At 51.6% G+C, this 11,384-nt stretch overlaps 3 protein-coding genes across 3 annotated transcripts; 2 read left to right on the plus strand and 1 right to left on the minus strand.

Moving 5' to 3' along the window:
- Window positions 1–258: 258 nt before the first annotated feature.
- On the minus strand, window positions 259–5,452 carry Z519_06085 (uncharacterized protein; the record flags this gene model as incomplete). The annotated part of the gene is made up of 9 exons (XM_016763825.1): window positions 259–967; window positions 1,038–1,539; window positions 1,597–1,828; window positions 1,889–2,020; window positions 2,068–2,339; window positions 3,060–3,736; window positions 3,792–3,907; window positions 3,967–4,298; window positions 4,615–5,452. 9 exons carry the CDS (start codon window positions 5,450–5,452, stop codon window positions 259–261), a joined length of 3,810 nt encoding a protein of 1,269 aa, XP_016620149.1.
- Window positions 5,453–6,338: 886 nt separating this feature from the next.
- Z519_06086 (uncharacterized protein) lies at window positions 6,339–8,093 on the plus strand (the record flags this gene model as incomplete). The annotated part of the gene is made up of 4 exons (XM_016763826.1): window positions 6,339–6,450; window positions 6,509–6,841; window positions 6,895–7,360; window positions 7,406–8,093. The coding sequence occupies 4 exons, from the start codon at window positions 6,339–6,341 to the stop codon at window positions 8,091–8,093; spliced, it is 1,599 nt and encodes a 532-aa protein (XP_016620150.1).
- Window positions 8,094–9,339: 1,246 nt separating this feature from the next.
- Window positions 9,340–11,329, plus strand: Z519_06087 (uncharacterized protein; the record flags this gene model as incomplete). Its single annotated transcript, XM_016763827.1, has 6 exons — window positions 9,340–9,705; window positions 9,808–10,079; window positions 10,134–10,518; window positions 10,599–10,817; window positions 10,875–11,047; window positions 11,149–11,329. The coding sequence occupies 6 exons, from the start codon at window positions 9,340–9,342 to the stop codon at window positions 11,327–11,329; spliced, it is 1,596 nt and encodes a 531-aa protein (XP_016620151.1).
- Window positions 11,330–11,384: the final 55 nt, after the last annotated feature.

The raw sequence follows: 11,384 nt of genomic DNA on the forward strand, positions 1-11,384 counted from the left end.
AGTGCGAAGATTGCGTATCTATTATGGCTTGGCGGGACTAGCAGAGGCTAATAGCGCGTTGACAGCAGCGTAAAGGCATACACATAGAGCGAGGGAGTTCAACCAGTGGGGACTGTTGGCCATTTGCAGGTTGGCGCGGTTCGGCTAATCTCACGAGAAATCATGCCTGATTGGGTGGGAGACCACCACGTATGAGGCTGACGTGCGGCCATCCTTGGCCCACGGCACCGGTAGACGACAGAGGGGATCAAAGGCCCTTTAAACAGCATGATCTCGATGGCGGCCCGGCCAGTGATAATCCATATCAGTGGGGATGTTCTTGCGCAAATGGTCCATGAACGTGGGCGGGACGCGTCCCAGCATACGCCATCTATCGCTTGGCGGTATAGAATGCTCTTCATCATAGTGGCTCAGGAGATCCTCAATGGCACTCGCCCACTTGATCAGCTTGTCTTCCTGCCAAGCAGTGTGCTGCAGTGTCAACGGCACGGGCATGCCGTCTGGATCAAGGCCGATAGGAATCGTCATCACAGGATAGCCTGCTTGAGCGGCAATCTGGATGCCTCCCGCTTTCACGTCGCAGAAGAGGAGAGCGTCGAGAAGTTCTTCTTCATGATGGGGAGACTGCGGACGCCGGCTGCTCAAAGGACATTTCAATGCAGCATCAATCCCATTTTCGCGGCATTGAGATTGGATATGCGTCAACGCGGCGTAATACGTCTCATCCTTGATGCCCTTGGTCTCGACGCACTTGCGGAAAAGCCGCTGGCCATCAGGAAACGCGGGTAAATCGGCGGCCTGGCCGCCTTCGGAGCCGCGGTTTTCGTCGTTGAAGCGCACGATATCCTCCAGAGTCTTAATGGGTGTGTTTTTCAGTTTGCTCAGGTATTGGTTCATAAGGTAATATGTCTGAACTTTGCTGACGGTGATTTCGGAGATTTTAGGGTTGGATTCGCCGTAGCGTTCCCTAATGAGCGAGTCAGGATATCTCTAGAGACTAAAATTGTCGAGGAAATCACGATAATATTGCAACTTACCAGTCCCAGATCCCGTGCTTGCCCAATCTCTCTTCGGCGCACGGCATATCAACGAGGATGATTTCGGCACCTGCTTGCTTTATAAGATCCAAGACTTTCTCTGCAACAAGTCGCTGAGGATACGGAGCAGCATCCCAGAAGCACTTGCTTGGCAGACCAAACTTTGCACCCTTGAGCGCGTGCCTGTCAACAAGGCATTCATAATAACTGTTTGGCTGACGTCTTCCAGGCTGAGTACTGAACTTGTCGTCAGGGTCGGGACCCGCGATGATGTCCAATGCACGGGCAACGTCTGCGACGCATCTCCCATAATGGCCGACGGAATCCTGTGTCTCTGAGATAGGAATGACTCCTCCACGCGAAGTGAGACCGACCGTCGGCTTGATCGCGGCAACACCACTGACCATACCGGGGCTGATCACGCTGCAGTCTGTCTCTGTGCCGAACGCGAGCGGGACAATATTGGCTGAGACGCTGACGGCACTGCCTGAGCTGCTGCCATCTATTCAAATTAGTGATTCTGGTGGAACCAACCCAGAATCGAAGAGCAGATGCTTACTCGGGGAGCGAGTCAGCATGTACGGATTCCGACATTGCCCACCACGGGCAGAGTACCCCATCGAGTAGATGCTGCCTCTCATTCCTGCCCATTCATCAAGGTTGGTTTTGCCGAGGATGATCGCGCCCGCTCGGCGCAGAAGATGGACGATGTGTGCATCTTTTGGGACGATACAGCCGAGCAAGGCCCACGAGCCCGCTGTCGTTTGCATCTTATCTGCCGTAGCCATGTTCTTTAGCCGCACAAATTGCTTGTCAGCCTCGCCGCGAAGGGACCATCAGCGTCGACTTACATCTTTAACAAGCACGGGAATACCATGTAATGGGCCTCTGACGCTGCCTTGCTTCCGTTCCTCATCCAAGGCCTGGGCATGATCGAGCGCGTCGGGATTGGTCTCGATAACACATTCGAGATACGGGTTAATCTTGGTGCCGTCAGCCAGAGATCTCGAGGGCAGTGGGAAGCGTTCACTTTTTGAACTCTGTCTAAGCAGAATTTCACATAGTCAACAGAGGACAATGCCCCGGTAGAGTAGAGATGTTGGAGCTCATCTACCGAGACCTCATACAGATCTAGGCCATTGCAGCGAGGCAGCCGGAATATCTCAGGCATTCCATTCTGTGACGACTCGGCGGGTTTGGAAATCACGACAAAGCCATCGCCGTCAAGACATGAATCGTTTTGCTCATCCACTCGAAAAAGCGCCATCAATACCGTCTGGAGCTTGACGCCTCTCCAATGACCTAAATCGAGATTAGAGTGGCTTCTCAGGCCGTCAACGTCCTGAGAAATCGGTTAGAATGGGGTTTGGGGAAGCAATGAAGCGTTATTGAGCCTTTCCCTTGCGCGGTGTATCTAAAGCAAAATCCCAAACGGCGTGCCCAGCGGTGAGAGAGAGGAATTGAAAGACGGAAGGTGAAGGTTGGACAAAAGATGCCCATAACGGGCTTGAACGGGTTCGTACACGATCAAATTGGGGCTGTCTGACAAAAATCAGTTGCACTCTCTGCCTCTGCGCGCGGCTTTGTAGTTTTTGTCAGACCACAGCTCGTCTTCCGGCATCGGCAACTAGAGGTTGACGTAGATAAGGTCAGCGAGGTACTTAGGAGGAGCTGTATGGAGTACTCCGCCCCTTACAAGCTGTTCACTTAGCGAGCGCAAATAGGTAAAGTGGGTCAGGAAGCCTTGGTGAACTTGCACGAGACAATATCTCAATTGCAAAATACTTTTCCGAATCGACGCATTGCGGGTCGTAATGAGCTCGAAGCTCCTCACAGAAAAGGCAGTGCCAAAAACGCTCAAGTCGTTGCTCATATGCAAAGAACGCTCAAGAAGCAAACGTCGCTCGATGAATGCCGGCAGTAACAAGATGAAAGATTCGTCCAGTATCTTCGTAAATCATGCAAGCCCAGCCTCCATCGTCTCCGCCAACAGTGAGGCTTCCTCCCAGCTCTGTTGCATACCCTCAGCGTAGATCCGGTCGAGATAGAAGAATTGCAATAGCAACTGGCGGACCTCATCCCAGTTTTGGAGTCTGAGCACTCTAGACACCCTCGCAAGATTCAGCACGAACCACGGTCTCTCTCTCTGGCCCGCAGAGATATATGCACCCAGCAGGAGAACCCATGCCAGGAGCTGATAATGGGGGCCCCAGAGACCTTTCAAATCTGAAGCCTGCAAGGCGGACTTCAGCTGTGAGGTCAATGTCCGGTTGAGTGCAGAATCGGGTCGAGAGATCTGAAAGATGCTGAACCAGAAGATGAGCAACGCGAGGCGACAGGCCTCTTCTTTGTCGCTGGCAGGCTCTCGTGGCTCAAACGGTGCGGACAATGCTGCGTAGCGGAAATGGTAGCTTTTGGCGTTGATGTAGTCATTTTCCTCGGGCGCAGGGAGCAGCTGCTTTTCGTGGTAGTATTCCCGGTATTGAACGACATCCTTCATGTCTCGAAAAGCTTGTGATATTCTCCAGTCCATTATGGTATCAATGTCCGCGGTCAATATGCCCATGCCCATTTTTTTCATGTCCTCACTCACGTTTTGCCTAATTTCTTCGACCAAACTTGCAGGGAGGGAAGGCAGTGCAGAGGTAGGAGGCGCCGCAGGTAAAGATCGTGTCAGCGCGGCGCACATATAAGAAGTACTGTCATCATGATTAGATCTGCTATTGCGCAGTTGAGGAGTGGCCAATGTCTTACGATAGGATGAGCTCCGTAGCATGAGGAGGTATCCCATGATACCCGCCGCGCCAGGCGATCAGTTTCTGCAATCCCGAAACATGCGCAAATATTTCCTTTTGATTTCCCGTGATAACCTGCCGTGGATTCTTTAGTATCAGGAGTACCGAGGGCGCCTCGTAAATGCTCCGCGTACCTCGATAGAAAGCAAACACATCATAGCAAAAATCGTCGAAGCCTGGGCGGCCTTTTCCATTGATTTCATCGTCTCATTCGCAATCCTCACTGCATTCACCTTATATGAAACAAAATCAGGGACGATGCGGTTTTCAAGGTCCGCTTCGGTGAATGTCGTCTCGATCGAACCATTTCGTAATTGTCCCAAACGCGAACTTCGCTCGGCTGACGCAACGGCTAGGAGGGAGTACAAGACCAGTGGATCCTGGGCAGCATTTTGAAAGGCCCATCGAGTCTGGATTTCGGCTTGGTGTCGAGTAGGAAACACGCTGGGTATCATAACATCGGAAACTATTCAAAGAAAGTCAGCTTCTGCCCAACTTCGGCCAATCTTGCGAGCTACGGCCGCGCTGTCGGTGGTAGAGTATATTGAAACACTCTGACCTCGTCAAGGCTGGAAATTCAAGGGGAAAAACGCCGTGTAAGAGCCTCCTCACTTTTGCGACAAGGACAGCTAGCATGGTACTAGCTGCAGTAACATTTTAAAAGGAGCTTTCCAAGTATATCAGAGAAGAGCGTGCTTTCTGAGCAACTCGCGCGCCTAACTCGGAAGGCTAGCCCAGACACAGGCTTGCAAACGGTGGTACTCGGAGATGAGACAACTTACAATGACGCAAAACAGCATTCATGCTTGGGGTAATATGTACAGAGCTGATATTAAAGGGGTCAAGGAGTGTGTTGTCCAGTGATGAATTAGGAGAAGGTTGAATCAAGCGGCCCGCATGGCCAGCATCCAGTCGTTGCAAAATCTGGGTGAGCATGGACCTCACCGAGGTTTTTTCGTCTTCCAAGTTCGCCCGTCGAGTGACTTCAGTGGACGCATTTCGTTCATGCTGCTGCGTAGTGATGGCGTTGCGAACTTCCGCTCCACGAACGCTGCTATAGTGCCGTAATCGGTCGACTTGCTCACGGTCGAATTCTGGAGGAGATTCCGAGCGTGCAGGCGCTGGCGGTTCGGGACTAACAGTCTCTTCTCGCGGCGTGAGCGGTGATTGTGGCGTCAAAGCGCTCTCATGACTGGTAAATGGCTGTGGTTGAAGAGGACCGCGTCGCCCAAGGGTGACGGGAGTAGTCGGTTGAGGCTCGATCGGCCGTGGCTGCAATTGCGGCTCACGTCGATAGCGTCCTATGTTTGCGGTCCCTGTCGTTCTCAGCCTTTGTGCGGCTTGCTTTCGATTTCTGTGCGCAGTCTGCTGGATGTGTGCATTGATTGCTCGCTGGTCAGAACGCGGTCTTTGCCCAGTGGAGGACGAGTCGACGAACAAGAAACGGTTGCTTTGCTCGGAAGCCGTCGAAGTTCTGGCACCCTCCTGATCGATTCTTCGATACTTATTCGACGACTCGCCTCCTTCACTCCCGTTGTCTCGGTCGGAAGACCTGTCCCCTTTGCCAGGGTTATGTAGGGCGCCATGAGCAGCATGACTCGGCGCTTTTCGTTCATCCATCCTCAAAGAGGTAAACGCAGGCGCAACTTGAAGAGTTACAAAGTTGAATCATTGACGTTGGTAGAGACAGACTCCGCTGCGAGGGTTCCATTCCTCGCCTGCGTCTGCAACTCTGGAACAGACTTGACAGAGAAACAGAGAGCCTGCTCGTCTTGGAAACCCCTCGTCGACTCCAATGGTTGAGCTGAAGACTGAGGTCCGCTCGCCACCGCTAAACCGAACCAGGTCTGCGCCCATCACCAACCAAAGAGTGCAATCTCGACTAGCTGGAAAACGAATCACGGCCAGCTTGTTGCACCCTGTGCCCCCTTTGAGTTTCTCATTGTGACTGCCCAAAACTGCCGTTGCCCCGAACCGACATTAGTAGGTTTCGTAATCCTCAAGATGATTGGCCCCTTGTCCTCCCTAGCCCACACTTATTCGCACTATTGGTAAGCACCAAGGTCAAGTTGCAGGGCCTAGCCTCGTGTCCACACACTAGGCCTCAAAGGGCAGGCAGTTGTCGCGCTGTCTGATTGGTGTAGACTCCGAGCTCTTTTGGGACAATGGTTGCTGGCCAATCAATGCATCAGGGGACACGGAGGCGCTGGCCCTGCCGGGTCTTGCAAAGTCATCAGGTCCCAGAGAAATTCCGGGTCATGCAACCCATCTCCCCCTACAGGGACGAATGAGCAGGGTCCGACATGATGACGGGGATAGGGCCATCGAGATTTGTGAACCTCTTCGGGAGACACGATCTCGTTTCGTTCTTCTTGTGCACCATGCTCATGATTACAAGTAGGTTTAACTGCGCCCTGGGCTTCCTCCAGAGCCCACAGCAACCTCCTGCGTTGTTGAAAAACCCCTTGTTTCTTTCCAGGCGAAAGATATTTGCCTCAGGCCAAAGATGAGTGTTGTTCTCACCCAAACTCCCGCGACCCAATATGTTCCCAAATATCTTTTCATTTCCGGCGACAGCCAGCGCGGCACTTGCAAAAGTCGGCATGTCATGAAAGAATGTAAGCCTTTGCTCTCAACACCGGGATTCTCCTTGCTGAGATATCGCCCTCTGGCTAGTTCTACGCAAGCGCGATTCCATCCGTCGTCAAAAGCAAATGGCTACGCGATCGCAAAGTCGTGTGCTTCCCTGGCTACGCCGAGAAGATATGGAACAAGTGCCAGTTCGAATAGATGTCACTGGGGCAGATGTCGGAGGATCGTCTGACTCTCTGAGCGACTTCAGTTCAAGACCTTCATCCCCCCAACAGTCTCAATGGACCGCTGGAAGCATAATGGATGAGGCGTCCTCCTCACCATGTTTCAGTCCGCCCTGTTCTCTTTCGGACTTCATGGAGCTCCCAGAAAGTCCAGTGAAACCTACTTACAACACGCAAGAGCTGCTTGACTACTGTAAGTCATAACTTTGGCTGTCGGTCGCAATCAAAGACGACTGATGTCGACAGTGCACGGTTCTGTGATATGTCGCCTCTACGAGACAGAGCAGTCGAGTAACATTACCTCGCCGGCAACCGTCATGGTGAATCACATAATGACCCGCTCGGTGTCGGCACGAATACTCCTTGCGATTTCCAGTCTTCGCCGCGATATCGAAACAGGACAGCAGACACCAAGCTCTGAAACTCTCAGCTTGATCCTTGAAGGCATCGGCTTGCTCAAAGAGCATCTACAACGCCCCCGTGGTGTTTCTGACGACACTATCTTGGCAGTGCTCAACCTATGGGCATACGAAGCAACATTATCGATAGGATCTGCTCGAAGTGGACCAGAAAGAGGTTCAACTCAAGGGAGGCTACTCCCGAAATCGCTAACGGATAATATTCAAACGCATCTGAACGGGCTTCAGAGATCCATCAATTGCCGTGGAGGGCTGCGCAATCTTTCACCGGAGACGCTGTGGCTTCTGGCTTGGTGAGTCGACTTCATCCTTTTCGAGAAACAAGGCTGACTTCTCAGGTGTATATGTACACTGCCAGGATATTCTGCTATCGACACTAGAATGATGGTGCCCGCCGTGGGCAGTCCTGGTGCCTTGCAAACAAGGCCCGATGTCTATTACCGTCGGGCCAGGCTGTTTGACACACTTTCAAAAATTCAAGGACACATGTCATTACCTCATTCTCAGGCCAATATCCTCCACGAAGCATCATTTGCACCTTTGAAAACAGTGTTGCATCGACTGAATGTGATGCGGCATGCTCTCAATCAACAGCCAACGCAGATGAACAGACTTCGCAAGTCGACTTCATTGGTGTCGACGCTGCTTTTCATCTTCGATGTCTTTCTAGAAGGAACGGATTCTGCTCACCGAGAAGTCTGCGACCCCCAAAACCAGTTGATAGCAGTCCAGAGACGACTTGTCGACCATGCTATCGACAGAGAAGGGTCTCTCGAAAAGGTTTGGCAGGTTCTCATGACGCAGCAAGAGGCTCCGCAGCTGCAGCTCCATCCGAGAACTTGGCCAATTGTTGAGATGGTGAATGTGATCAAGCATTTGAACATTTCCACGGTCGATACGCTGTCACAACTGTTGCTCGGGTATCTGCTGCCTGAGACTTGTGACAATGCGGTTGAAGATTTCAGGTACGAGAAGATTATGCTGCAACTTCACTTTGAGCTAGACGGTCTGGCCGATCTTTCTTGAACAAATACACCGTGTATTGATAGAAGTAGATAACGAGGTGATCATGACATGGAGATTTCACGACAGTATCGTAATGGCTCCCACATTCGAACTTGAAGATGAGATCTTGATTTATTGAAGGATTTACGGTCCCGTCTAGATGCTTGTAGAACCTAGTTAGCCCGAGGACAAGAGTGTTAGACTCGACAAGAGCACCTAGGTAATTCCTCTATTCACGCCAAACTGAACAGGAGAGCGAGGCTCGGAGAAGTTGCAGTTCCTCGACCCAAGCTCCACAATAGTTTAGTCAGCCGTATAGAGTGAAGCTTTAGCCGCAGAGCGCAGTTTCCCATCCCACTTCTTGGCATTGTTCGGAGCTTGCTTGAGCTTGTTCCTTCGTATTCGCAGTTGTCTAAAGTGACTGCACCAAATTCTTCGCAGACAGGATGGAAGTGTCCATGCTGGTGGCTTCCGCGCCTGACATGAATGGCCAGGAGACCGAAAGACACGGTAAGTGGAGGCCAAGGCAGCGCTCGTATTTATGGCATATGATCCAACCTTGCCCACCGTCTGCAATCTCCTTTATCGTCCCCAGCAGCCCCATTTTGAGCCCTTGAGAACTGCCGAAAGGCCATGTTGAAGGCTGCGGTGTCTTGGAGAGAAGGGCTACAGCTTTGAACTGGTCGCAAAGCGTATCTGTCGAGAAAGAGAACGGCATGCACATTCCGGTTTTGATGGCCCATTCGAGCTGCCAACAAGTGGAACTGTTGCCGGAGTTGATGCAGAAACCAATATTGCGATTGGTAGCATGCCTGCCTCGATCCGAAGCTGTCTCAATCCTTCAGACGGCTAATTCGCATGCCAGCACCACTCTTCTCTGTTTGATCTCCTGTAGAGGCGGCTATTGAGCCCTTTCTACCCCCAAAAGTCCATATTCCCCACGACTTGACCCCAAAATCCCCGCAATTACGGCGTGCCAAGTACCTTCGTCTCACCAGGCATGGTCGTCGCGAATTGAACATCGTCTCCTTGGATATTGGGACGACGCTAATCATGCTGGTATATGTGGCACGGTGGAATACCGCCTTGTCGATCACGGCAGTTGTTGGACTCAACTGCCGTTCATCAATTCATTGCCACCAGATATATGATTACCTTCCTTCCACGACAGCCATATAGGGCACCTGCTCTTGGCTTCTCTGCCATTACTTTCTCCAGGGAAAAGAATCCTTGTTGCTGCTCGGCCTGAGCGGTCAATTTGATCAGCATGGCTGCAGAAGTCGTCAGCACTCCGACCGACACGGAGAAACAAATTCAAGAGACGGTTGTCCACCTTGAAGATGCTTTGGCCACCCTCAACATCGATCCCAAGGACGCCGACGAGGCTTTCGAATTTCTCCGGGACCACCCGAACGCCGATGGTGTCACACAAGAAGCTTTAAGTATTCTGGCCGATGAACGCAAGCGGAAGAAGCTTTTGCGAAAGATCGACTGGGCCATTCTCCCTTGCATGATCGCCACTTACTTCCTTCAATTCCTGGACAAGACGACCATCGGGTATACTGCGGTGATGGGACTACGGGAAGATACTCATCTGAAAGGCCAACAGTATTCTGATGTTGCCATGATTTTCGTAAGTCGGTCCAATTGACTTGAGTTGCCTCTTTTTTGTGCCATGCTCAGCTACGGCGAAGTGTTATTGCCCAATACTTTTGTGATGCTGAGACAGTGATAGTATATCGGTTACCTTGCCGCCGAATTTCCCACTCAATATATCTCGCAACGGGTTTCACGACTTGGTAAATACCTCGGTGCCAATATTGTACTCTGGGGTGCAGTGCTGGCGGCCCACGCAGCTTCCCAAAACTATGCTGGCCTGATGATCTGCCGTGCACTTCTCGGCGTGTTCGAATCATGCGTGACACCCACTCTTGTGCTTGTGGTTGCTATGTGGTACAAGAAATCTGAGCAAGGACGAAGGATTTCTTATGTCTACGTTTGCAACAGGTAGGCATCGCCTTTCCCTGCTGATCTATCGACTTGGCTGATGCGTCACAACAGCTTGACGTCCATTTTTGCTGGTCTAGTGTCCTGGGGCGTGTCCCATTCGAAGAACAAGAGCTTTGCAAGTTGGCGAATCTTCCTTCTCACGATTGGTCTGGTGACGGTCGTAGTTGGTGTCTTTGTTTTCCTATATTTGCCTGATTCTCCAGTCAAAGCTAGGCGGTTCTCTGATGCGGAAAAGGTCGCGACACTGTTGCGAGTCAAGGACAATCAGTCGGGAACGCAAAATGCTAAGATCAAGACGTCTCAGTTGCGTTTGGTCTTCAAAGACCCCGGCGTTTGGCTTGTCGCAGTCAGCGTTCTGATGCTGAGTGTTCCAACGGCAATTCCGAACTTTTCCAGCATCTTGTTGACAACGTTTGGCTACAGCGCGCAACAAGCGGTGAGTTCCCCTGGACCGTCGAGCTTTACAGGATCTCCGAAGGTGACCGGATAGAAGAATCTGCACTGACCATAAAATAGCTGATACTGAACATTCCTGGCGGGGTGGTTGGGGCTGTCTCGACCATTCTGACCGGATACCTCAGCGATCGTTGGAACGATCGAAGCCTCGTTATGATTATCAGTATTCTACCAACCATTGCGGCGTTTGCCATGATGATCGGTCTCGACCCTGGCGGTGTCCCGAAGAGCAAAGGGGCATTACTCTTTGCACTTTATCTGTGCAACTCCTTCACAGCGGTAGGCATTTTTGTTTTCTGGCCATATTTTGGTGATTTTAGCTGACAGCGACGTCAGGCTTTCATGCTGCTTCTAGTTTGGAATGCGTCGAACCTAGGAGGTCACACGAAGAAAGTCACAGTCAACGCCTTGACACTTGTCTTGTACTGTGCTGGAAACATTGCCGGGACCGAATCTTTCCGTGCTTCCGAGGCCCCTGGATATATCAGCGGAAAGGCAGCCATCATGTCGTAAGTAGTCTCTCCCGACACGTGTACCAGCAATGCTGGCTGGACCTTTTCGAAAACTCTATCGTCCTAACGTAACTCGTCGATGCTAACAACCATGTCAGTACCTTGTCGTTCCAAGTTCTGGTCTGCCTGGCGCTCAGATTTCGAAATGACCGGCTCAACAAGAAGAATCGCGAGAAGCTTGCTCTCATGACCGAGGACGAGAAGGAGACGTTGCGGCAACAACTAGCGTATGCCGATAAAACGGACCGAGAGAATCCGTTCTTCGTCTACACCCACTAGGGTTATTGATGTGGTGGAGAGGAGACAAGCTGTTTCGATGCTGGCAGGTCCTACA

Source organism: Cladophialophora bantiana (genome assembly GCF_000835475.1).
Source record: "Cladophialophora bantiana CBS 173.52 unplaced genomic scaffold supercont1.8, whole genome shotgun sequence".
NCBI lineage: Eukaryota > Fungi > Ascomycota > Eurotiomycetes > Chaetothyriales > Herpotrichiellaceae > Cladophialophora > Cladophialophora bantiana.